Source organism: Protopterus annectens, chromosome 9.part0 (assembly GCF_019279795.1).
Source record: "Protopterus annectens isolate FY-2018-M chromosome 9.part0, PAN1.0, whole genome shotgun sequence".
NCBI lineage: Eukaryota > Metazoa > Chordata > Ceratodontiformes > Protopteridae > Protopterus > Protopterus annectens.
This window is the reverse complement of record NC_056743.1, coordinates 1,727,881,508-1,727,909,048: the sequence shown is the minus strand read 5'-3', so window position 1 is coordinate 1,727,909,048 and position 27,541 is coordinate 1,727,881,508. Positions and strand designations below refer to the sequence as shown.

The window sequence follows — 27,541 nt, the reverse complement described above, 5'->3', positions numbered from 1 at the left end:
GAACCCTCTCCAAAAATAGATGGCCTGGTTTAGTGCTCAAGTTATACAAACAGAACTAGATTCAGCAGGACTCAGTCTAGTCTTTGCTACAGCAAATAAAATGCAAGAATTAAAAAAAAAAACAATTGAAAATAAGCAGTGATATGGCAAAAAATGCAGTTCAAAAGTATAGCGTGCAGTGAAAATTCTGCATATGTTTTGCAGAGATCAGCAGATAGCTTGGATTTGCTTATGTAGCAAACAAGCGCAAACCAATTTAAACAAATTAACAAAATAACCAGTAAAAAAGCTGAAAACTTAGCCCTGTTCCAGCAACCTTCAATCAGACAAATTCTATCTGCGCACTCCTGCCACTAGGGTGCAGGGGAGTCCTGTCCAACAAAATATGGCCTGGTTTAGTGCTCAAGTTATACAACAGAGCTAGATTCAGCACATCTGAATCATGTCTATACTACAGCAAACAAATTGCACCAATTTCAGAAAAAAACTGTTCAAATAAGCAGGCACAATAAGCCTCTGATCCACAATTCCCAGCTCAGAAGGGCAGAAGCTACCCTCTTTTGCCACAAAAGTGTACCACAAACCTTTCTAGTGTAAAGCAACTGGCCTGAAGCCCAAGTGCTTAAATTAAAAGGCTTAGACTAACAGTTAAAATTTAATCAGGCTACTAACAAGCTGTAATAAATGCAGCAGAATAAATGCAATTGAACACTTTTAAGAACAAGCAGCAAAAGCAAAATAAAGTAATAAAGTAGGAAGAAACACAAATACAGTAAAAGCAGCTGAATAAAGTGCACTTTTTAGGTTAACTGGGAAGGGAGGAAACAAGCTAATCCAAGGTGGAGAAGCTACTGTAAGAAGGTGGTCCTTCCCAAATGGTCTGTCTGTATTTAGAATAAGTGGATGAGATCGGACTGGGAGGAGTGTCCAAAATCAGATTTATAGTAAGAGTGGGCAACTCAAAAGCCACCACGTTTATGAACACAACAACAATTGGGTAGCAGGAAGGGAAAAATAAAATTAAAATAAAATGCAGTCCGAGATCAGCAATATTCAGGCAGAGTACAGCAAGTAGGCCAAACAAGTACTTCAGCTAAATAGAGATATTTGTAACTAAAAGAGCAATGCTGTTTTCTCAGCTCCTCCCACTAATTAGCTGATGCTATTCATTGTTTGCAAAGGAATTCTTTGCTAACTTTAACTAACCCTAGCCCAGACTTCTTAAAACTCCAACAGAACAGAAATCTTAAAACAAAACAAATGTAATACAAAAATATGATACAAAATAGAAGTGACCAAACCTTAAATGAAAAGCTTCAATTAAAAATAAAATGCAGCCATAGATCAGCAATATTCAGGAAGAGTACAGCAAGCAGGCCAAACAAACACTTCAGCTAAATAGAAATATTTTAAACTAAAAAAGTAATGCTGTTCCTCAGCTCCTCCCATGAATGAACACTTCTGTGCTCCATTTATTTATTTTGTTGAATTTATCATTGTTTTTCAGCCTGCACTTGTTAAAGAAACCCCATCTGTTTGTTACTACACTGCTCTTATGTTTTTAAAAATATTCTGATATTTCCTAACCTCCTCTGATACTGCAAAAGCTATTCTGAGTGCGTCTGCCAAAATATTTCTAAGTTTTGAGAAGTCTTTCTGTGTTATAAACATTTCTCAGGGTTAGTGAACTTACTTCCAAGGATTCCAGATATTGCAGGAATTCCTACTTCTGTTATAAAGCATTTGTTTCTGCACTTGAGCTCAAAGCCAGTTTGGTTTACATTGGAGGGATTCTTTGGTACTCTTGTGAGAGCAGAGAGTTAAATTCAACCCATCCAAGCTGGTAACTACTGTTCAATAGCTTTTTGTGTTTTTATCTGATTGGCATGAGGGTTTAACTTTATAAGTCTTTCATTCTGCTCATATAAAAGCCTTACATTTTCTAAGAGTCTGCTCATTTATTCAAACCTTGTTCCTGGCTTAGACATCTGTAAATACAAGACTTGGATTGCTTCTAAACTCTTCTGGTCTACAAAGCTGATATAAGTCTATTTTTGTATTTGCTTTGTTTCAGTGAACTTTAACACTTCTGTGCTGCATTTATTTATTTGGTTGAATTTATCACTGTGTTTCAGCCTGCACTTATTAAAGAAACTCCATCTGTTTGTTACTGTTGTGCTCTTAGGTCGTTTTAACAATATTCTGATATTTCACAAAAGCTGTTCTGAGTGAATCTGCCAAAATATTTCTACAGTAGAGAGTTGATTATCCGAACGTTGATTATCAGAAACATCAATTATCCGAACACAGCTTTCCAAAATTTTTAGATAGAAAAATCATAAAGTTTGAATATGTAAATGTTACACATATTCACCTGTGCATGTTTTCTGAGCTTGTAACCCACTCGTGTGTGAAAATATTCTTTATTATCCACTGGAATCACTGACTGGTTGAAAAGCATGCAGTTAAACAAGAATTTTGCATTTTTTATCTGGTTCAATGTATATTTGATTATCAAAACAGTTTGATTATCCAAACTATGCTAGGTCCCAATTAGTTTGGATAATCAACTCTCTACTATAAGCTTTGCAAACTTTTTCTGTGTTGTGAACATTTCTCAAGGTTAGTGCAGGAAGTCTTACTGCTGTTGTAAAGCATTTGTTACTGTACTTGTTCACAACCTTTCTAAGAGCTGCCAGTTTGTGAAGAGGGTGGTACCACTGCAGGTCATCTAATAGAATACTAATAAAAACTCTCACTTTGACTTTAAGTGACTCTTCCTTACTCCTTCTCATCTAGAAGTTGTGTTTCTTTGCTTTACATAGTATAGGCTATACTCAGACTTGCTGAATTGAGACTATTCGGTATCACTGTGCTCTTTAACCAGCCATCTTACATTAAGAGGGCCTCCCTGCATCTTTGTGGCAGAAGTGTGTAGCTCAGGACCAACCTGAACTGGGGATTGCTGGAGAAAGGCTCAATTTGTGGTTTTCCCATTACTATTTATATTCTGCTCAACATTTGGCAACTTTAGTCAGAGGTCTGGTGTGCATCTGCAGTGGAATCCAATTCATCCACTGAAAAAAAAAGAAAAGTAAGTATATTTTATGGCATCACTGCACTTTGTTAACTGTATTTTATTGTATTGCTCATTCATTTTTGCTGTTTGTGACTAAATTCAGCTAGTCACCTTCCTTCCCAAATACCACATTCAGAAACCCCTGCCACAACGGATGGGCAGTTTCCCATCATTTCTGCTGCTATTTTGATTCCTGTGGGTATCTTGAGGCAGTGTAACAATCAGTGTGTACTGACATGATAATCATTTACTCCTAAAACAGACGAACACCCTATGTGAGAGTTGAAAGTGCACTGTGGAATTGGAGTCAGTTCTCTAGTGTAAAAACCAACTAAACATCAAACAGGTTCACAGCATACATGCTTCACCTTTCACTCAAGCCTCACCTCTCACACAAAATAAGGTCATGACACATGACTCCACATATGTGAAGGTACTCACTAAAAGCCTACTAAAAGAACAGAGACCTCCCAAACACACACCATCCACACTCACCACTGATTATAAAGAAACCACTTTAATATATCAACACGCACATCTGTGTCTCAACAAATAAGACCCTCAGGCAAAAAACACAAATGTCTTGGTCACAGACCACTAAATAGTGATACACACAGAGTCCCCCTCACCATACTGGACATGGAGAAGGTCATGGCCAGTTGCCTATCAGGTGTCAGGATCCAACAAATCATGCATGCACTTAAGTCACTCAACATGTACTGTTATGACTCTGTCATAATTCATGTTGGAGTGAATGAACTGAGACACGACTCTCTGGACTATATGAAGAGAGACATAATGGAACTCTCTGATTATGTGTCCCAGACAGTATGTTCCTAGCCTTAAACAGTATCCTACCCTCACACATGATAATGCCACAATATAAACAAAAGATGATTGACTTTAACAGTTCGCTCAGCTTCTGGTATCAGTCCAGGTGAATCCAGTGTCTGTCAGCCTTGGAGGATATGGTAGACAGACATTACTGCTTTGCTAGAGATGGTTTGTACCTGTCCCCTTAGGCTTTCAGATATTGGCAATGGCCCTTGCCTCCCCCATAGTGCCTTTAATTTAGCAATGTCAAAACAACAAATTTTCCAACATAAAATCTACTCAAGACAAACTCAGGGTCATGCTGCTTAATGCTAGAAGTTTAAACACAAAACTGCACTCCTTGGTAACACTCCTCACTTTGAATGATGCTGACATCTGTGCAGTTACTGAGGCATGATTCAGGGCCACTAAGATCACCCCAGCCATGTAAGGCTACAATGACTTCCACATATTCAGACCTCAAAATGAGCATGAAGGAATGTACGGTGGAAGTATATCCATCTTTATTAAATCCAGAGATTGACTCTCTCAAACTACTCCATATCCAATTAACTACTGGGAAAGTACCATACCACAGCATTGCTAACTATAGATACCCTACCATGCACCAGGATAAGCACATTACCTACCTCGATTTAGCCCAATACCATAGTTATGGGAGATTTCAACTATCCTTCCAAAGACTGGGGGGTATACATGAGAAAAAACATACTTGACCAGAAGTTTCTGGACATTGTTAACACAGATACTCTGGAACAGATAGTCTGCACCCTCACTAGGGGCTTTAATCTTCTGAACATAGTATTCACCAACATGGGGGGTCACTATACTCCCCCATGCATTATACCCTACTTAGGTCAGACCACAAATCAGTCTCATTTGAAGTAACTACTGGGGCTGACACTCTTATAGGAACAAAATTTATAAAAAAACGTCACCAAAGCTAACTACAGCATACTAAGCAATGGTATTAAAAACTTCATACCACCCAAAATCGCAGATATCAATGATCACTATGCAGAAGTGTAGGCAGACACCCTGTACAAATGCTTGAGTGACTGTATAAACTGTGCTGTACCTGATGAAATCAAAACCAGGTCTTCCCATAAAAACAAGCCACCATTGTAGACTTCAGGTATAAACTGATTATATAACAACAGGAAAACATTGTTGTCCAAAAGCAAGAGGGTATCACTCTGCAGACTAATTATTCCCTCCTAAGCCTAAACAGGAAAATCATAAATCTTGTAAAGTCTTCTAAAGCAAATTATGAAACTAAAATTGCATCCTTAGCCGAGGATAATCATAAGACATTCTTTAACTATATCCAAAGTGTAAAAGGGAATGCCCAGCTATGCACTGAACTGGTTGTAAATGGGATCACTTATACTACATTGGAAGATATTGCCAACCTGCTGGCTGACAGATTCAGTGCAGACTTCATCCTCCTATCCCCACATACCATATCCCAAATCATGCACTACACCTGCCATCTGCCTAGTATCTCTATAGAACAGGTCATCTTTGCACTTGCCAAGGCCAAATACACAGCCTCAATGGGAGCAGATAATATCCCAGGTTGTTTACTAAACAATCTTAAAACCTTATCAACAAGGACATAGGTGACCTCCAAATGCTGTACCCAACCCAGTTTGGCTTTGTTAAGAGTAGATTGTGGTTATTAAATCTGATAGACTTTTTTGAGAATGTCACAAAAGCCATAGACAAATGTAAGACAGTGCACACAGCCTAACTTGACCTTGCCAAGGCTTTTGACACAATTACCTACTCAGGCATCATTGAGAAAACTCCCAGATAGGGATTAACCTTTATGTTACTAGATGGGTATCCATTTGGCTCACTGACAAAACACACTCTGTCAAATTTGGTGACTCCACCTCCACTAGTGGAGCACCTCAGGATCATGTGCTGTGCTCTTACTGTTTGGCACCTATTTCTCAGAAGTTCATGCCAAAGTAGATGGCCTTTGGCTCAACAAGTATGCTGATGATTGCAAACTGGGAGCAATAATTGAGTCACCCAACGATTTCAACATATTACATGAAGGGCTAACACAAACAAATGATTGGTGCCAAAGTCATGGTCTAAAACCATATGCGAAAAAATGCACTATTATTATTCCCTTTGGCAAAATAGAATTCCCCACAAATTGCAATATTGACAGCACCCTCCTGAGTTCTAACCCAGTAGTGCAAGCCTTGGGAATGCAGGTTGGTAGCAATCTGAATTCTGACCACCATGTTTTCACTGTGGTAAGGAAAGCCTTCTACATAGCTTACCTCATAAGCAAGGGCATAGCAACCAGGTCAAGGGATGTTATAACTCCACTGTACTCGACCCTAATGAGTCCACTAATAGAGTATAATGCACCCTTTTGCATGTACCTCACCAGACACCTGCAGCAGCTCGAGAGACCTCAGAGTTTTCTCACTAAGAAAATACAGCGACTCCAAACCATGACCTATGTGGACTTGCTGAAAGCCCTGTCACTTTACTCTGTATCTTATAGGTTGCTGAGAGATGACTTGTGTCTGGCCTATAGGGCAATAGCCTACCTTGCCCTAATGGAAATGCTGCACATTCACAAGCCAAATGATTCAAGAGTCACTCACTCTAGGTATTTCAACCTAGCTTGTGACATGAACAGAACATACTGGAGAGAAAGATATGTCTCCCAGAAGACTACCACTTCTCAAGAATAGACTCCCCATTCACATAAAACAGAGCTTCTCACTGAACCTATTCAAATGCAGCCTAAATAATTAGATGGGAGACTGCAAATTCCCCCCTAGGGTGGCACTCATCCCTCATGGACAGCGGTAGCCGGTGTTGATCACAGACCTATTCTGTTCATAAATTTGCTCTGCAAACTACCCAAAAAAGAATAAATGGAGATACTTGTGATTAACATGACTAGGCTTGTAAAGGCTCTAGGGCCACTAGCCTTGTAATCTCCTATGAACCTATAAGAGATTTATGTGTGCTAGTATATTATAAACTTTAATTTGAAGATATTTTAAAGATTGTGGTTAGAAAATGTCATATATCTATTAAAGACATCTCACATACAATTGTTAGCAGGGACATGCAAATCCTTTTACCCTGTACAAATCAGTAGTTAGGCCATTTGTTGGGTATTGTGCATCAGTCTGCTCAGATGAAAAAGTTAGAAAGTTAGAAAGAATTCAGAAGTATTTTACAAAACAAGTACCTCAAGTTAAAGAACTGGACTATATGAACACAATAGAAAGGTTGTCATTGTTTATTATCAATTACAGGTAAATAAGGGGTGACCTGATACTGATGAATAAATGTGTTTGTTATGAACAATTAGCAGTTAACCCAAGAGTGGAAGTCAGCAATCATACTATAGGCACCAGGAGTAAAAAGGAGCTTGTGGATGTTCCTTGGTATAATACTGTTTTAGGAGAAAAATAGTTTCATTGCCAAACTGGCTTGCTATGAAATGCTCTTCCATATAGATTAAGGAAAGTCAGTAACCTGTTCATCTTTAAGAAAGCTTAAATCATTGACTGAGCAACAAGGTATTTAATCCTGCATCAATAAGTCAGGAAAAGTGAGTCTGCAAAACAAAAAGGCCCATCACTAGCAGTCCCCTAGGGATTGGTACTACGGCATCTCTGTTTTGGAATCTAGTTCTCTGAAGTCAAGGCCAGTGTCAAAGAACTCTGGCTGACCAGGTTTGCAGATGATTGCAAACTAGGTGCATCACAGAAATTCCCAGAGACACAAATGTCATCTAAGAAGGTCTGGCACAGACCAATAACTGATGCCAGAGTCACGATCAAAAATGCCAAAAACTGAATAATAATATCTTTTGGAAAGATAACCATCTCTGGAAATTACTGCATTGACAATACACATGTAAGAATTGACCCTGAGGTTAGGGATTTGGGAGTGCATGTAGACATGACTTGTTGACCTTTGACCATCATGGGCCTGGTGTAGTAGGGAAATCATTTTATGTTGCGCACTTATAAACAAGGGTATGGCATCTAGGTTCCATTGTACTCAGCCCTCATTAGACCAGTCTTTGATTATAATGCTCCATTCAGAATGTACCTGACCAGGCATATGCAACAACTAGAAATTCACAGAGGTTCCTCACAAAAAGAATACAATGTGAACACAACATGCTCTATGCAGACCACTTCAAAGCACTATCCTTGTACTCTGTCTTCTGTAGACTGTGGACAGACAATCTATACCCAGCCTTCAAAGCATCCTCTGGTCCACCCTTTATGGATCTGATACACATCCACAAAACAAATGGCACTAGAAACAGCAAATCTAGTGAACTAAACCTCATCTACCCAATAAATATGATATGTTGGAAGGAGAGATATATGTCTCAGAGACCTCTTTCTCTGTAACAGGCTTCCCATCCATGTGAAGCAGAGTTCCTCCCTGTACTTATTAAACAGCAACTTGGATCAGTGAATGTGGAACTGTAAAATGTAACCCTGGTCAGCAAACTATGTCCCTATTAGAAAGAAGAAGCTCATAAATGTTCAATCATCCTTACTCAAGCTATACACCCCTCCCCCAATAAAATGAGAGCTGTGCCATGGCTAGGCTTAAAAAGGTCCATTAGGGTCATTAGGTTAGTAATTACTTATGAAACTATTAACTTTTGTTGTGATTTCAATACTAAAAAGAATATGTATTCCTGTACAAAAGTATATTTTTATTTGATTTATGTGCTATGGCATAAAATCATATTAAAAACTATTTCTTCTCATTAAAATTTAAGTCATAGTTGCTGGCTTCTTTGCCTTTAAGGGAGGGAGCCCAGAGTCAGTTTATATATATAATCATGTCAGTAGTATATTCATAAAATTGTATTACAAATGTTGAATTGTTTTTGAAAGATACACATCTGTTTACAAAGAGAAAAAATACACAAACCAGGTAGTTGCTTGGAAGCAATCCTCTGGAATATAGTTTGTAATAAAGAGATTACATGTAAAGATGAAGTAAAAACTACCATACCTAAAGTAATATGGTTTAATCTATATTTTCTAGTATATACCACTTATGCTAGTAATGCAGTTTGCAATGGCTGCAGATATAAATCACTTTTGCTATGAAGTATCCTTAATTGCACACTTACAGTTACGAGCAGATGTGGGCCAACAACAAACTAGAAAACTGGGTAAAATGTAGGTAAAACAGGCCTCTTGAGACATTAGTTTAGTAATCTCCTATGAACCTATGAACTTATAATTTTGGCAGTTGGGCTATTTTTGATGCCTTTTTGTTATCTGTCAGCTTAGTAAACCAAAAGGATCTTAAAAGAGTTTCTTGATCAGAGATCATGAATTCATAGCATGAATCTGTGCTGTTTTATGTGAAAATTAATGGTTTGTAATCTGTAGTTTATGTAAATTTGTGTCCATGCAAATAAAAGAGAAAATGCTTACAGCTACAAACTAAGACTGATTATTTTTCTTTTTAAGCATCACATCCTTGTACATATTTCATTAATCTGTTAGCAGATGCAGTAACTTCAAAGTCAGATTTATGTATTTGCTTCATAGAAATACATATAGCAAGATGCTGTTTTCCCCATCTGGTTTTTTTTCTGACTTATCGGAAGGACATTGTATATTTTATTGAATACAATAATACTGAACAATTGTACATGTGTTAGAACAAGTTTAGATAACAATGCATATCAATTGTACATATTTCAGTATGGTAGAGGAGCAATCACTGTTTGTATTAAATTATATAATTCTAAATATGTATAAATTGTTTTGGTGAAATAATTTCAATAAAGAGTAACAATTTTAAGTTTATTGATTACTTTCTGGAGTCCTTTTTGGGCGTTGCATTTTACAATATTTTGCCTTACGTATGTCCGTATTTGCTGCCGCTGAGTTCCTAAATCATAATTATCTAGAGTTTGGGGCACTGTTTGATCATGAAGTCTAATGTTGGTAAATATATAAATTAGTCTAAACTCTGTCACAGCGTATTACATTTTATAATGGCATTAATTAATGCTTTATTTCATCATTGTTCTGCTACTTAGCACTATTTAAAATTCTTACTTGTTCTAAAAGCATGCTAATTAGTATGCTAATTAGCTACAGTGCCCTGTATTTTAGTGAGGCTGCCAAACTGTTTGATGGGATAAGTGATCTAGTTTCTGATCCGAGTGTGGCACATTTCAATAGCAGACACAAAAATACCCACTGTAACGTATAGTTATGCATCATATACAGGTGTAGGTAATGTATGTTTTCTGGAGGCAGACGGAGCTGTTAGTCACAAGGGCAAAACATGAATGTCCAAATTACAGCCTTTCAACCATGGGTAAATGTAAATTACCTTTACACCTCACATAGTGTATAGTAATTACCTATGAACTGCATTATTTTAAAAACAAACAACTTACCTTATTAAAATAACAGTATTGTGTATTTCCATCTCCATCTTTTTCCTTTTATCTGCAGTGATGCAAGTCAGTGGGAATGGTTTAATGGTGTACACTGCATGTGCATATCACTGACATGGTGAAACACGGTTTACCATTAAAATTTCACCGTGCAATTGCATGGCTATGAAATATTCGAACAACAGATGTTCGAAAACTTCATATTTCGGCAGGTTACATGAGCGAACGGTATAATGGCGAATGGACTGTGCATTTGCAATTATAACATTCGCTCATGTAAAGGGATCGCAGTACAGTGCGGTTAGGGAAATACACCCCTTTCCTTCACTGTAGTGCAATCTCAGAGTTGGAATATTAAGTTGGGTGGTGTGGGGGTGCAAGGGAGCTTGCCCCACTGCATACTCGGGATTTTAGATTAGCTAGTTAGGGAGTTAAGAGAAGGGTAGGATTGCTGTTAAGTGTTGAAAATGTCGTGAGCGACATTTTTGACATTAACAGCTGTTTTCCGACAATAGGGACTTTCGGTATTATGTACTTTCGGCGAAAGACTTTGCTAATAAGTACACTTTTTTTTTTATTTTCAAAATTATGATAGTAAACCGTGAAACACTCATAATACATAGAAGGGTGTCATTTATATCACTTGTAATGTCAGCAGAAAAAAAGAAACTGTATTTTGTTAATGTATAGGATTGGTGCATTTTAAAAATAAAGAAAGTAAATGAAAAACAGTATTAAATATATTTGACTCAGTGATAGCTTTGAAAGTTAAATAAATTATTGAGCTGTGTTTGGCTCCATAGTGGTGATTACAGATGTTAGACTTCTCTTAAATACTTTTGGCTGCTACACTGATCAAGGTCTTACTGTAGCTATTGAACTCATACATGGGAGTTATACATTCCAATGTGTTGCACTTCCTTGGAAGGCAAAAAATCATCCTGTTGTGTAATGTTTAAAAAAATGTTCCTTGGTGTATTTTTAATATGTCTTTTTTCTTTCTAGGTAAACATATTTTTATTCATCAAAACTGTCCATGAGTTAAGAGAATATTTTCAGTCAATCGATAAAGATGTATCAAAGATCAAGAACACAAAGTAAGAAATTATAAGACTTACTCACATGGCTTTATGTTCTTTTTTTCAGTACTTCCTAATGTCTGTGATATTAAAATAAAATGGACATATATTTCAAGATATAATCATATGAGTATAGTTAAAAGGGTTAATAATGGTTAAAAGGGTTAATAATATATGTGAAGAAAGAAAACTGATTGTGGACTAAAGTATGTTGAGCCTTGGAAAGACATAATAGGCTCTTAACAAAAGATGTGACTTTGTCTACAATGGTGCCCATGCTCAGGTGCATCTAAATCAGCTGAACTCAGTCTTTTAAGTGAAGGGATGACTGCAGACACAAATGTCTCAGCTGCAGTACAAAAGTTACTGATTATGACAGCAAAAATTTTAAAAAAGTATAAATATTAAGGAGCTGTATAAAAATATAAGTAGGAAACAGCTGTGTCATATATGGTGTAGTAAAAATGTGCATTTCCAGTCACTTGAAAGAGAGTTAAGGGAGTGTGAAAACTAGAAAAGAATTTCAAAATTCAGAAAGATAAACTATATTAATAATGGAGGTTAAGGCATAGAAAAGACTCAGAAACTGTATAAGCAGTCTCACCACATCAGGCCTAAACAACCTCATCACTGACACAACTGACTCCTTCAAATATCTAGAGCTCTGCTTGACCAGCCATTCAACTTTTGATCTCAGATAGGAAAAACATGGACAAAAATTAATGTCTGGCTCTTCTATGCCAACATATCTCTCATTTCCCATTATCCTCTGCAAGAACCATTATTGTTATAGGAGTGATGCTCTCCCAACTTGAACAATGTCTTCCCATTATTGCTCCTACATCCAAAATAACACAACCTCACTGTAAACCATTTTCAGTTCCATTTGCTGAGTCATCGCTAACTCTCCTTCACAATAGGAAATATGACCAGTATATACTCCACATCATTAAATCTACACACCAGAAACTAGGCTCCCTTTATAGGATCAATGGATTCCTTACAGATACTTCAAGAAAAACTCTAGCACCATCTTCTGGTATCCAACAATCTTATACAGCACTATCCTAACAAACTTAAATACTCAAAGAAAGAAACAAGCCTCCTGCTACAAGAAAATAACAAAATTTTCCGCCAATCTTCCTCATAGGATCCACCATTCTCATAGCTTAAAGCAATTACACTGGCTTGTATTACACAGCTATCATATTCACAACTAACTACTCAACACAAACTCATTCATCATCCAGAAAAAAATGCCCTGCACTACAAAACATACTATTGCCTTACTGTTCAGCAAGGGACCTTCACTCTTTTAACAAATTCTTAATATAAATAAGTCAAATAATGTTGCAGGAGACTTGCTCTACTCCCAGTACATTTTGAAACTCTGGAATAATATCCCTGTGTCATCCCTGCTCTGGGTCAATAATCAAGGAGCCTCAATCCTCACTACTGACACTGGAGAGGGACATTCACTTGGAACAAATATGGATATACCCAGTATTTTCAGATGCAGCTCTTCGCATCAAGCACAATTTCCCTGAACAGCACAAAGGTAAGGCGCTCAGCCTGGGGTCTGGGTTTCTATCTCTGTCTCTCCCCAGATCCCCATTAAGGCTCCCAACTGGCATAGCTGTTGAGTTAAGTCCTCAGCCAAGTGTCCAATCCAAGTCCTCCAGCACCCTATCTGTGAAACCAGTTCTTCACATCCCTGCTGCATGTAGCTGACACACACACACACACACACACACACACACACACACACACACACACACACACACACACACACACACACACACACACTTTGATTTTTGATTCACACACACACACACACACACACACACACACACACACACACACACACACACACACACACACACACACACACACACACACACAGGAAAGGCTGGCATAGATTTGCTAGCTATTCCCCCTTCTACTCAGCATATAAGGTAGTTACACTGCTGCCACACCCCCCAAAGCCAGCTACTCTAAGGCTCTTCCAAGGGTACCCAATTATATTTACTGAAATTAATATTAATACAAATGGTAATGTTGACAAAATAGCCAGGCTTTCAGGAGTGGCCACAGTGTCTCTAATAGATATAGTACTCTTAAAGGTTAAAATATTCGTTAAAGGACCAGCCACAATGAAAAGTTTAAATAGATTTAATAATAAACAATATAAGAACATAAACATTCTAAATATCTGTTTACAATAAACACCAGAATTTCAATCACAGGAATATGAAAAATAACACAGGTGGACAGGTTCACACAGTTACAGAAAAATAACACTTAACTAATCTCACTATATTTTCCTGATTGATCTAAAGGATTATTAGTCCTCAGTTACATACTAGAGCAAGGCAAGATGAAGTAGGTGACAACTCTTTCTTTGTCAGATTAAAAAATAGACTGCTCTGAGCATACCTCTCAACTGTACAGATTTTTGCAGAATGTCCAGATTTTTGCCTCATATTTTTGGTCTGTTTTTCATAAAATTATGGTTTTCTGGCAAATTAGTAAGAAGTCATTAAAGACTGAAGTTAGAAAATAATGACAGGCATTTGAGTTTCAGACTTCATACCCTTCAGAAAATTCATGCTAAAGCAAAACCTGTTATTCTATCACCTTTCTAAGTTTGTAAGTGCAATATTAAAAAATTGTTGCAACTTTTGGCTTTTGTCCCACTTTTATAAATGGCTTTGTCCAGATTCCTTGCTATAAAAAAGTTGAGAGGTATGTCTCTGAGACTTCAGTCTCACCTAGTATTAAACATTATTTTTGTGGAGGGATTACAAAATTAAATCACATACATCTGGTCATTTGACTTCTGGTTCCCATCCAATACTCCACTGGTAGAAACTGCCAGGATCTAGTACCTATTTTTCAATAATACACACAACAATAGCCTTGCTAAGATCTGCTGCAGCTCCTGTTAGTCATAAAACGATTTCAAACCTCCACCCTTCCAAAGTAGCATTTAGTTCACCCCATGACAATGCAGGAAGCTTCCTAGTACAGACTTTTTGTCTCTGGCTGTACTGAGAGATGTAAGATAATATCATTATGGCGTAAGCCCAGTAATGTAATTTCTTACTATTTTCTAACAGTTAGCTGGTGCTTAGCTTAACCTCTTGTCTTCCAGTTTCCTCTGTTAAAACATATACATTTAATCAGTTGCGATACAGTCAGAACCCACTGTTGATACATTTTTTAAAAACAAGCAGCTTTACAAATACATTTTTCAGTACAAGCATCTGTACAAATCAGTTTGATATACAAATGACATTTAATTCTTTACAAAATTCCAGCTATCAATGCTGGCATATATTACACATCCACTGCCCTACTTCTCTTGGCATAGCTGGCAATACTTCACATCATAACAATCCCCACAGAAATAATACTCTCAAGCAAACTCAATAGTTTTAAACCACTGCTTAAATAACATCTTAACCAGTCCTGGTCCTGCACATGCTCAACACAAGCTTAAGACTTTGTGTTCACTGTACAATAAAAACTTGTAACTAATAAAACACAAAAAAAATCCAAAAGTGAAGGAACAACTGGAATAATTCACTGTTGAGACTTGACCACACTTGGATAAAAAACTTTTATTTCCAAAACAAAGTTAAGCGCTTTCATCAATAGACTTCATCAGGACTTTGAGTCTGTTCAGCTATACATCTCCAGGCATCTGATCGAGGCAATTACAAAAATGGTGATCAGCTGACAACTCACCACATCTCTGGACCCAGGTGTCTCAGGTCTGATGATGTGGCTACAAAGTCAAGTGTCGATCTTTGGTTCAATGTATTCTAGTGCCAAGTGTACTTATGAGAATCCTAGTGTTCAAACATGGTGCTTGTAATGGGCAATCTGTGACTAACTAGTACACAAGTCCAAAAACAATTCACAACTCAGCTATGGATTAACTATGGTGCTACTCCTAATCTTACCTTACAGGCATGTCTTTCACTCCCCATATGAACATTGAAGTTTACCTGTAGAACTACAGAATTCAATGGTGAAACTTTATTGAACACTGCAAGCACAATCTCTTAGAAGAGGGAGTACTCTGAATAACTATTAGATGTGCATGCACAAACCACAGACAAAAATTTTCCTCTTGCACCTTAATATTTCATTGAGGTGACCTTCTCATTTACTGTCACAAATCTCCAACTGAATAGCATGCAACTGCCTGCTGTCTCTTTTAAATCCAGCTCTAAAACACTAGAAATACCTATCCAAGTATATTTCTATAATCAGTATTGGATGTAGAGATAAGGGAAACTAAATCTATCAGGTAAATATTAATGTCTTGCTCAAGGTCTTGCACCTTTCCCAGTACAGAAGTGGCATTTCATATCCCAAGTCCCAGTTTTCATTGCCATGGCCTACTCTTTTTTAGTCAGCCAATGTCTCATTTGCCAATTTCCAGCTCAACTACCATGGGGGAAGGGAGATTGCTCAGACTCATCACTTCAGTGACACCTTCTTGAAACACTGTTATATCTGTGAAGCATGAGCCTAGAGAGTATGAACTGCTGTGGTTCAGACACACAAGCTGAGGAGATTCTGCATGCAGAGACATACCCTGCTGGGAAGGCAGCATGTAGCCCAGATCAATGAACTGTTGAAGGTGAGAGGATCTTTTACCCAGGGAGAGAATAGGCTGTGCTGTAGGACAAGCAAATTCCCTACCACCTGACTTTTGCTGCTGAAGGAAAAAGATAGGCTGATAGGGATTGCCAGGCAAAAACAGATGTCCTGGAAGGCTCTCACTTAATCAGAGAATGCCCTTACAGAATGACTTGGCTGACAAGGTGCAGGGAGTGGAGTTATTAGGTGAAGTCCTTCAAGGAAGCAAACATCAACCAAAAAGGGAGCTGAACTAACTGCATAGACTGATTATTTCATGTAATAACTGTGTATAACAACTGTGTATAACAACTATTTATTTTCATTGCTGTTGCTCCTCAGGCAGTAGAAAAGTATATTGTATTTCATCACTGAAAATAAACCTGATTTTTTATGTCCACAGAAATAGCTTTCTGGTTGGCTTTATGCTACATGTTGAAGAAAAGTTATTAAATTTATGGAGAATTTAGGTAAGAGAATATAGGTTTCTGTAAAACTGTGGACTGGGATTCCAGGCTACCTGTACTCTATCAGACTAATTTCCTGCAGTAGCACTGGCAATAGAATGGAATTAATTTATGTGGTGGTTCCTTTAACAAGATAGTTTCACTTTAAAAAATGATGCACTATTTTGTTCTGTTTCTTTCTCCGTGAATACTGAACATCTCTTATCTTTTGTAAAAACATGTAACAGATCACATATTGCCTGTTAGTCTTGGGTCTGCATGAGAATCCATGCCAGGAAAAGGATTATTATGTTAGATAAAAAGACTTTTCTGTTACAGAGCAGTCCCTACCTCTAGTACTCTCATTGACTCCTTTTGTGCTCAAAAAAATGGAAAAGTCATGTGACATTTTGGTGATGGCTTCCACAGTCCTGCAGGAGTGAAATGTGGGGATATACTAAACCTACTTAACTTACAATATCTGTTCATTACTCACATAAATTAGCAGGACACCTTGCTGGAGATTTCACTCAGGTGAAAGAATGGCTTACTGCCTTTTCTCCTGTCCAACGATGTTTGAACAATATGTACCAATAGGAAACAGAACTCAAAGGCAGCAGGCTAGGATTTTTTATTCACAACTGAGCTTATGAAAGATTAAACATGTTGAAAAGTCAGTCTGACTACTTCTTAACAATGTAACATATGCATTCATTTTTACCATTACACCTGTTCGGTTACACAGTCAAGCCACGCACCATTGTACTGCATAAGCCACGACAAGGTATATTTTGCTCCTTACTCTACTTCTATGTTTTTATCTTCAAAGTCCAGCCAATGCCATGCATACGTATCATTGCTTATAACTTTGGGTTATTTTGACAATAACTTAATCAAGTAGTCTGGTGCAAATGTAATAATAAATTTTGTCTGATTTATTGCCCAATGGGCATCTAGCATTCTTTTCTACATATTGGATACATCCCTTTTCTATTTGCGAAAATATTTTACTGAAATACTCAACAGGCCTTAACTGAATGTTCATGCCTTTGACTACCTGTCTTTACCACTGTTGTCAAAATATTTCTGAGATACTGTAATTATTCCCATGAACTTGAATGTAAAAGGGCTGCTGTTCAGAGAAAAAAAAAAATAGAATACCAGCATCAGCCAATTTTTTTTTGAAAACCTTTGTCCAGGTTCTTATGCCAGTTATGCACTATTGGTTCCCTTTTTTGCATCTCTTAACAATTCATTCAATAGCTGTAGTAGGTTTGCATAATTATTTATAAATTCCCCTAGTAAAATTCACCAGATGTGTAACCAGATGCGTAACCAAATCCATACATTTCCTAAGATCAGTACTTATATCTGGAAGAGGTACCTCCTGGAGCTCTTCTACTCCTTGCAAGATTGGCTTATGCCTATAAGTCAATATTTCCAGTCCTACAAACTAAACCTGTGAAGTGCACAATTGCAACTTATCAGGATTCAGTGCAAAACCTTCTTCTAATGAAGCTGCACACAATCTGTGTAAAATCACTTCTATGTTCTCAGTTTGAATCAAAATATCATAATTGTATTGCAACACTTTATTTCCAAGTTTAGAGTATACAATACCCTTCCCAATATTTCATGAAAATAATCAAAAGAGATACGAAAACCCTGTGGCAAGCTAGTCATAAAAATGTGATTTTGGAATACAAAAACAAAGTGTAGAGTTGTCTCATGATTGAAATGCACTGCAAAGAATCAATTTGCTAAATCTGACACTGTTAATCATTTTACATTTGAATCAAGTAATATCACAAAATCAGGCATACAAAGAGCTGAATGTGCTACTTGTGTTGTACATTTTTTCACTGCTAGAGTCAAATCCCTCTCCATACACAATGAGACATTTTTTACTGGCCAAATGTTGCTATTACAACGTCAATTACCTTTAAGAATAATCTGTTTATTTTCCTAATCCTGAATAGCCTAGCATATGTAAAGAACTGCCACCCATGGGGTTTGTTTTATTACTGCCATTGATTTTATACTTGCATTAGTGTTTGCTTTAGACTCTCATCTGAACTCCCACCAGATACTTTAACTATTTAGGTTTGCTATGTTAAATTAATTACAGTTCACACATGAGTTTGATGGCCCTGCATCAAGATCTGATTCACCATATCCATTACATTCTTCTTTTCTGCCAGTACCTCCATTCTAGAGATCATTATACAAAAATAGCATCTAACTCTATTTTCGAAGTGGACATCCTTGCTAGGCAGAGGTCTAAAAAACATCAAATACAGTTGATAGAATTACATCCCTCAGTCTTAGAAGGAAACTTACATTCAATACCAAATGCAGTAGGCCCTATATTTTACATTTTTTTCCCCTGGGCATCCCATCCACCCAAGTCTACCATCTTTCCCAAAAGATAGCAGGGCTAAAAATGCCAGGCTAGCTGGAGGCTCATCCCATCAACTGGAATTAGGAATATTAGTGCTAAGTGCACTAACATCTTCACCATCACTGTTAGTCCTGATTTTCCAGACTTTTCCTGAAATAATGGATTTGATGGCAGCCTATCTTCAGATTCCTCCAGCTATTTTCTTAAAGGACTGTAATGTGTTTCTACCACTTTTTGTAACCCTCCTGTGAAGTTCATTGAGTTCTGAACCACTACTGCTTATTTCCATCTGTATAAGATTTCTATTTCCATCGGATATTACTGGTTCCATTACACAAAGCTCCATGAAAGAATTAACTTGCATTTGAATCTTCAACCATTTGCAGTTTAAAAATGGCCATAGATCTTCATCTACAATAGCTACTTCTCTGGGCAAAATTATATGCCTTATAGGCTGGTTTCAGTGTGGAATCACTAACATCTGCTATACTGGCCATTCTAGTTTTCTGCTTTTTTTACTCTCTCATTCTACCATCCTAGGCACTCTTTTTTAATGACATTCTTGTCTGAAATAGAAGCATAAAAACGTTGATCTAATCTCCTTATGTTCTGGATCACCATCCCTTTGTTTTCTGTGGTTAAATGCCAACATTCTATACTACCTTTCTTCCTTTTTTCTTGTTTGTGAGATACTGCAAATGCAATGCTTCACTTATGTTCCTCTTTTTCTGACTTTAGCGGATGCTTTTTATCCAATATCAGATGAACAGTATGCCCCATAGTGTTTCCTTTTTTCACAGCCCTTGGGCTTGGTGGCTGTATCCAGCTCTCGAATCATTTGAATAAATTGTTTTATCATTAACTTTTTGTTTGTTTCTTCAAAGCTGTCTGTATCCTTGTTGGGTGATAAATACCAAGCCCAGCTAAAATTAACCCCTGTCTCTACCAGTTTGTCAGATCTTTGGATGTTAGATCCTTCTAATAACTTAGCATCTAAAATATTTTTGTTCTGTGTAACCTTTTAAGTGTTCTGTTTATGTCCAGAGATGCTGTTATATCAGATGTTCTTCCTGTAATAAATGCATCCTTATATTCTGTTGTTTTAGGCACAAAAGTGTAATAGCAAGTAACTATTTCAGCATTATCTTCCATCTGAATCCTAGATGTCTGCTTCTCAATATCCATAATATTTTGGAAAGGGGGTTTCAATGCAGGTTTCAGAAACACCTGGATCTTTTAAACATTTTCTCCTAATGAGACATGGTAGCAGTGTAGCTTGCTTGATTTTCAGCTTTGGGTCTTACCTTACAGCTACCCTCTGTTTTATGACAATGAAAAATGATCCTCTTATGTTCCTTATGCTGTCCTTCACCTGCTTATTACATACTTTTAATGTTCTGTTTGCCAGTTTTTTTTTCATCTAATGCATCCAGTTTGTCAACTCTTTCAATTCATGGTAACTTATTCTAAGTTAAAATCTATCCTCAAATTCTTTACACTATCTTCAGCTTCAGATATGACCTGATTACAATCATTTCCATAATCACACTTAGAACAAATGCAGTTAGACATTAGCTTCCTTTCTTCCTTCTTGTACCCCTATGTTAAATGTATATATTAATATCAACAACAACTGCAACACTTAGAGCAAATGCCGTTAGACATTAGCTTCCTTTCTTCCTTCTTGTACCCACATGTTAAAAGTATATGTTAATATCAACAATGACTGCAACACTTAGAACAAATGCTGTTAGACATTAGCTTCCTTTCTTCCTTCTTGTACCCACATGTTAAATGTATATATTAATATCAACGACAACTGCAACACTTAGAGCAAATGCTGTTAGACATTAGCTTACTTTTTTCCTTCTTGTACTGCATGTTAAAAGTATATATTAATACCAACAACAACTGCAACACTTACAGCAAATGCCGTTAGACATTAGCTTCCTTTCTTCCTTCTTGTACCCACATGTTAAAAAAGTATATATTAATATCAACAACAACTGCAACAGGTTTGTTTCCTTATTAAAGTGAAACCCCCTTCCACCAAATTTTGAAGCGAAACTTCTTATGGGATGGTGTGAGCACTTGGAGTGTAACAGAAAAGTGAAACGAAAGTATGTAAGTCAAACTCCACTTTTGAATGGCTCAACAGATGAAAGATTAAAAATAATAAAAAAAAATATCTTTGGACGTTTATTAAAATATAAAGTAAACATTTGTTTTACAAAAAATGGAAGAAGCAAAACTTAGGTTCATAGGATGATACTAGGCCATTGGTCTGGAGGCCCTTATAAGCCTAGCCAAGACTTTTGCACATGTTCCCACAAAGTTAGCACCTGTTTCCCCTGTCCAGCAGGAACACAGGTGGGATCCCAGGGGTGTATTTTCTGTTTCCCATCCAGTTGTTCAGGTTCTTCTTAAAAAGGGCTAGAGAGGTACTATGCTTGACATGGAGAGGGAGTCTATTCCATAGATGGGGGAGTCTTTGGGACAAAAATCTATCCGACCAGGTTGAGGCCTTACATGCAGGTTGCACAAGTGGATTTTGACTTACAGATATGCAGCAACTCCATCAAGGCTGGGTCTGAGATAGCCTTGTATGCCAGACACAGGTCCCCTCTGAGCAGTCTGTATGAGACTGAGTAGATGGATAGGGCTTTTAGCTTATCAGTATAGGACAGGTGCTTGTGACCCTGGATTTTCCTGGTCAAGAACTTCTGTGGTCTCTCCAGCTTCTGTATGTGCTTGACATGGTACATGATGAAAGGGGCATTGTACTCAATAATGGGACTGATAAGGGAGGAGCACAGGGATGTTATGACCTCCTTGTTCCTGGATGAAATACCCTTACTTAAGAGGTGGGCCATGTAGAAAGCTTTCAGTACAATGGAGGCAACATGGTGGTGAAAACTCAGGTTGCTATCAACCTTGATGCCCAAGTCCCTCATGTCTGATTGTGTGCTTAGTACATTGTTATTAATGTGATGATTAGTGGAGACTCCATTTTCCCCAAAAGGCATAATGATGCATTCCTTGGCATTCAGTTTGAGGCCATGCTTCTGGCACCAGTCATTTGTTTGGGTAAGGCCCTCTTGGAGGATGTTCACATCACTAGGGGAATTTAAGACAGCACCCAGCTTGCAGTCATCTGCAAATTTGGTCAGCCACAGACCAATGGTGTTGGCTTGCACCTCAGAAAAGTATATCCCAAACAGTACAGGCCCCAAGACTGATCCTTGGGGTACACTGCTCATTACTGGCCTACTACTAGAGGTGGCTTCCTTTCATATGGGTTGATGCCTAGCTGAAAGAGTTTATCTATTATGCTGGAGTGGGGAATAGTGTCAAAGGCTTTGATTAGGTCAAGGCAGGCAGTGTACACCATCTTCCTTTCATCCATGGCTTTGGTGACTGTTTCAAAGAAGTCGACCAATTTTAACAGGCATGATTTCCCTTTGACAAAACCAAACTGTGTGGGGTCAAGTGATTGGAAATTGCCAATGTCCTTGTTTATTAGGTCCATGATAATGTGGTCCATGGTCTTGTAGATCAGGTTAGTTAGGCTGATGGGCCTATAATTGCCTAGGTCAGTGAACACCCCACCTTTGTGTAGAAGGATCACAGTGGCTGTCCTTCATTCAGCTGGGATGAAGCCTTTTCTCAGGCTTTGGTTGATCAGGGTGCCTAATGGAGTTGACAGCTCATGCCTGAGTTCATTTAGGATACAGCCAGGAATGTTGTGGGATCCCACGGAGACTGTATTTTTTGCCTTTGAGAGGTCATTAAACACCTGCTCCCTGGTGAAGAGAAGAGGGGGACAGGTGCTGGGGATGTCCTGGTCTACTGATGGGAGGAACAGGTGTGTGAAGTGTTCACTGAACCCGTCCGCCAGTAGGTTTCTGTATCTATGGCATTTGTGTATGTGGTGTTATTGACCACCATTTCAGAGCAGATTTGGATGTTACCATTCAGACTGCAGACATATGTGAAGAAGGCCTTGTGATTGTCCTTAGCTGATGTGGCCAATTTGGACTCAAAGTTAGCCTTAGAGGATTTCACCAGTGTCCTTATTTGCTTGTTCAGACAAAGGAGAGATTGCTTCCAACATGAAACCTGCTCCTTCTTGGTCCTGGACAGCAATTTTTTCCTTTTATTATACAGTTTGTTTAATGCTGCTGTCCACCAGACAGGTTTACTCTTCTTTGAGGAAGATGATTTGGTCCTGTCAGGTATTGCTGAGTACATACAGCTATGTAGGTGCTCATACAGTTTTTTGGTGTAGACTTGGACATTAGTGCTATTTCCTACTGAAGAGATGGTGGCTGAGAAGCTGCTTATCCCTCCTGTCAGGAGATTATAGTCAGGTTTGGAAAGTTTTTTTTTGTTTGACCCTGCCAAGGAGAGGTCAGGGGAGATGGTGACTTCGAATGTGATCTCTTTATGGTCAGATCTTACCAAGGAGGATGGCACTGTAGGGATTCTACAGTGGCTACTCATGTTGGTTAGTACCAGGTCCAGGATATTTTCACCTCTCGCAGGGGTGTTGACCAACTGATCCAATGCACTGGGATTGACAAAGTCAAGGAATCTCTGAGCATTCATGTTTAGGCTAGAATAGGTCTTCCTCTCTACGGTTGGGTAGTTAAAGTCACCCAGGATCGGGGTACAGGGTTGAATTTTGATGGTTTCAAGTAAGTCAGGATAGGTGGAGTGGGTGTCTTGAGTCATGGTTGGGGGTCTGTAGCTAGTTATGATTTGAATAGGTCTTTTGTCAACAGTTAGCTGCACTTGGAGTGTCTCCTGTGTGTCATACCATTTGACCAGCCTGGAGGTGGGTATGTCTTTGATAAATATTGAAACTCCACCTCCTTTGGCTTTGTAGCCCTCCATTTGGGGTCTGAAAGTATGGTAGGATGAGTAACCTGGTAAGGCTGGGGTGCTCTCCACAGCTTTGACCAGTTTTCACTGACTGCACAAATGTCAGCATCCTCCAGGGCAAGGAATGCTTGCAATGAGTGCAGTTTCATGCTAAGACTCCTAGCGTTTAGCAGTATGACCTTTAAATTTCATTTAGAAGAATTTTTTATGTTATAACTTGCAGCTATCATGTAGAAAACAAGCAGAACAACAATTAATAGTCCATCCTTTGTGCTGATGCAGGCAGTGTCCTTTAACTTCCCTTAAAATATCCTTTTTATTGGCTCTGCATGCAAAAAGTCATAGTTCCATGTTGATAGTCACAAAGTATTTCCATGACAGACACATTTAAAAGTGCTGTTCCTAGTAAGTTAAGAACTGGGTGTCTTTGAGCAATACTAAATCATTTGAAATGCGTTTGTTTTTAAGTAAAATGTTTGCAATTTTTTTTGAAGCAACAAACTCTAAATCTTACTAGCTTGAGCTATGGGCAAATAGCATGGCCTCACATAATATTATGCCTATGTCTGTAAACAAACAAAAAGCAGATCATTCTGAACTAATTTATTTTAAATGCTATATATCATATTTACTCCTTGTTTTGAGGGAGAAACCCCCAAGCTTCAATTGTATTCACTCCATTTGAATTGCTATATGACAGACACCCGCAAGGCTTACTAGATAGGGCAGGAAATATGGGTAGAGGAAAATAACAACCTTAAAAGTTTGACAGTATTTTACAACCTAAAAGGAGAGATTAAGAATAATAATGCCTATAGTTTCTATAGTAAAAGAATGTATAGAATGGGCAGAAAAAATACAGCAAAGAACATACAATATAACTGCATGGCTTAGAGATGTCAAAGCAAGGGAAAGGTATTTATGTTTATAATATGTTTTTAATATGTACTAAGATGTATATATTTTTGACACGTATTTATATATTTTAATCAAGTATTTGAATTTTAATAATGCAAATCAAGTGACTTTCATTCATATCTTTGTTATATCATGTGCTCTTTATATGGTCTTTGATAGGCTGGTTGTTGTTGTAATTTTAAATTTTATGGCTGTGTTTTTGTGCATTGATAAAGAGCTTTGCTAGAAAGCTTTGCGTTTTCTATAATTTAGTATAATAAAATTCATTGATGGTGTACTCCTGGTTTTGTTGTTTGGACATTGGACTTAGTTATGTGAAGTACTTTGGAATCCAGATGTGGTTATTTGCTTACTGGTATTTATTTCGGTTTTCATTGCTGAGAAAAAGAAGATCCTTGCAAAGTGTCAAGGACATTTTGAATTTATGGAAAAATCAAGCAAAGCATATTATAATGTGAAGCAACCTTGAAAAAGGAAACCAGAACAGATATACCACATCAGTGTTCTGAAACCTTAGAGGGGAACTTGAGTATCTGTACTGAGTATTTTGCAGAAAGAGTTAAGGTCCTCCATGCATTCTTAAGGCACAGTAGACAAGTCACTATCACTGTCACAGAAATATATGGAGGAACAGAGATGCATTTTCAGAATTGTTTTGCAGTATCAATTTTATCTAGCATGATATTGGAACTCTGCATGTTAGAAAGGTAACTCTATTACCATAGCAGATAATAGAATATCAGCAACTAGGAATTAAGAAAGAGGTACATGAAATACTCAACTTGAGAATGGAGAGGAATCTGAAAGTAAGTGCAATAACTCCATTGTATGGATCCCCAAGCCTAATGGATCTATTAGATTTTGCAGTAACTTCAAAAACTAAACAGCATCTCCAGATTCTACTCATATCCTGTGCTCTATGTGGATGAACTAGTCAAAACATTAGGCAAGGCTAGCTTTCTTTCAATTTGAGGCATAACTGAAGGCTAGTGGAAAAATTCACTGGTCCCAGAAGTACTATGTCTGTTTATCTATCTATATAAACCATTTCATTTTAAACATGTATTGAATATCCCTGTTAACCAGGCAATCAGACTAATTTTCATTTGATCTAAGGACAACATATCTAAACACGAATGATTTAACACAACTAATTTATTTATTAAAATTCCAACTTGGAACAGAGCCAATTTTCAGCAGAGGCACGGGAAGAAATGCTCTGCATACATGTCTTTTGTAACACGGGAGGAAACTGGAGCACCCAGAGAAAACCCACACAAATGCAGGGAGAGCATGCAGACTCTGCACAGAAGGCACTCCAGCTGAGAGTCAAACCAGACAACCTCTTGGTGTGAGGTGACACCACTGCCACTGCAGTACTGCGCCATCCTAAATAAATGTGCTTTTAATTAAATACAGAATAAATCAAAAAGCATAATAAAAAGAAAAAATATTTTTAGGGGCAAGCTGCCCTGTACCTCTCATACCTCCCAAATGCTTAGTGCAAGAAACTTGGATAAAGCGTGAAATAATGGGGGAACAAAGGCCCAAAAGTAGTGACAGATCGTAAATATTGCTCTTGTAAACTCAGAAAGTGCTAGAATAATGCAATTTATGTTAGCATGCCTTTTCTGACCTATATGAAGTTGGAAAATAAAATATATGTCATTACTTACTCAATTTAGTCCTCGGCAATTTGCCAAAAAAACACAAATTTTATAAGGAACAGATCAAAAGTATGAGGCAGAAATGTGAACATTCTGCCAAATTCTGGACAGTTGAGAAGTATAGTGGGAGCTTTGCACAACTGTTCACCTAATTTATACATAATAATTCAACCACCATGGTGGCAGTATGGTGGAGGAAAGGGGGAAAAACACTGGAACTGCATCATGAAGCAATCTAACACATTGTGATACAGCAAACTCAAAATAACTTATAAATCTATAGAAAGCTTATATCCATTGTCAAAAATCATAAACTTTCCTTATTATCAGAGTTGTAACTGGCAAAATGCAATGCAGACTATCATTAGATGAAATGTGATTAGATCACTTTAGACCACTTGTGATTAGATTCATAGATTCAGAGATTCAAGGATTGTTACTAGGCTAACAACCCAGGGGCTTTTCTAAGCCTAGCCATGTTTTACCAAAAGAGTAATGATGTCCTTTATCCAAATAGAAGATTAAGGGCCAGACATTTATAAGCTACCTATGTCCATAAGAGGCATGGGTGCCAGGCCCAGTATAAATTTTCTTTTCCCCATCCACTGCTCTAGGTTGCATTTAAACTGGGTAATAGAAGAACTCACATGGATGGAAAGCCTGTTCCATAGGAGGTGCAGCCTCTTGGACACATCTGTCTCTCCAGCATGTTCTGTTTAAGTCACAGACACAATTCAGGTTCCTAGACCTTGTATTGTTGGTACTCTTTGACTTACAAATATGTAGGAGATTCATAAGTGAAGGGTTTGCAGATGCCTTTTAAGCCAGGCAGAGATCATGCCTCAGTAATCTCTAGGAGACTGAGTAGAGGGAAAGGGCTTTAAGGCACTCTGCATAAGGCAGGTTTGTTACACCTTGTATTCTTTTTGTAAGGAACCTCTGGGGTCACTCCAGCTGCTGCATATGCCTGGTCAGGTACATGCCAAAGGAAGTATTGTACTCTATGATTGGTCTGATAAGGTTGGAGTACAGCGCTATAATGACCTCTTTAGACCTAGATGCTATGCCCTAACTTGTAAGTTGCTTAACATAAAATGACTTCCTCACCACTGTGGCCACATGGTGGTCAAAGGTA

At 37.8% G+C, this 27,541-nt stretch overlaps 1 protein-coding gene across 3 annotated transcripts in view; it reads left to right on the top strand.

Annotated features, from left to right (window-relative positions):
* LOC122812232 (adhesion G protein-coupled receptor E2-like) overlaps nt 1–27,541 on the top strand; it is a 1,489,088-nt gene that overhangs the window by 1,175,366 nt on the left and 286,181 nt on the right. For all 3 annotated transcript variants that reach the window (XM_044084588.1, XM_044084589.1, XM_044084587.1), the window contains one exon: nt 11,364–11,455. In XM_044084588.1, coding sequence (XP_043940523.1) covers nt 11,364–11,455 — 92 coding nt within the window. The remainder of the gene's footprint in view (nt 1–11,363; nt 11,456–27,541) is intronic.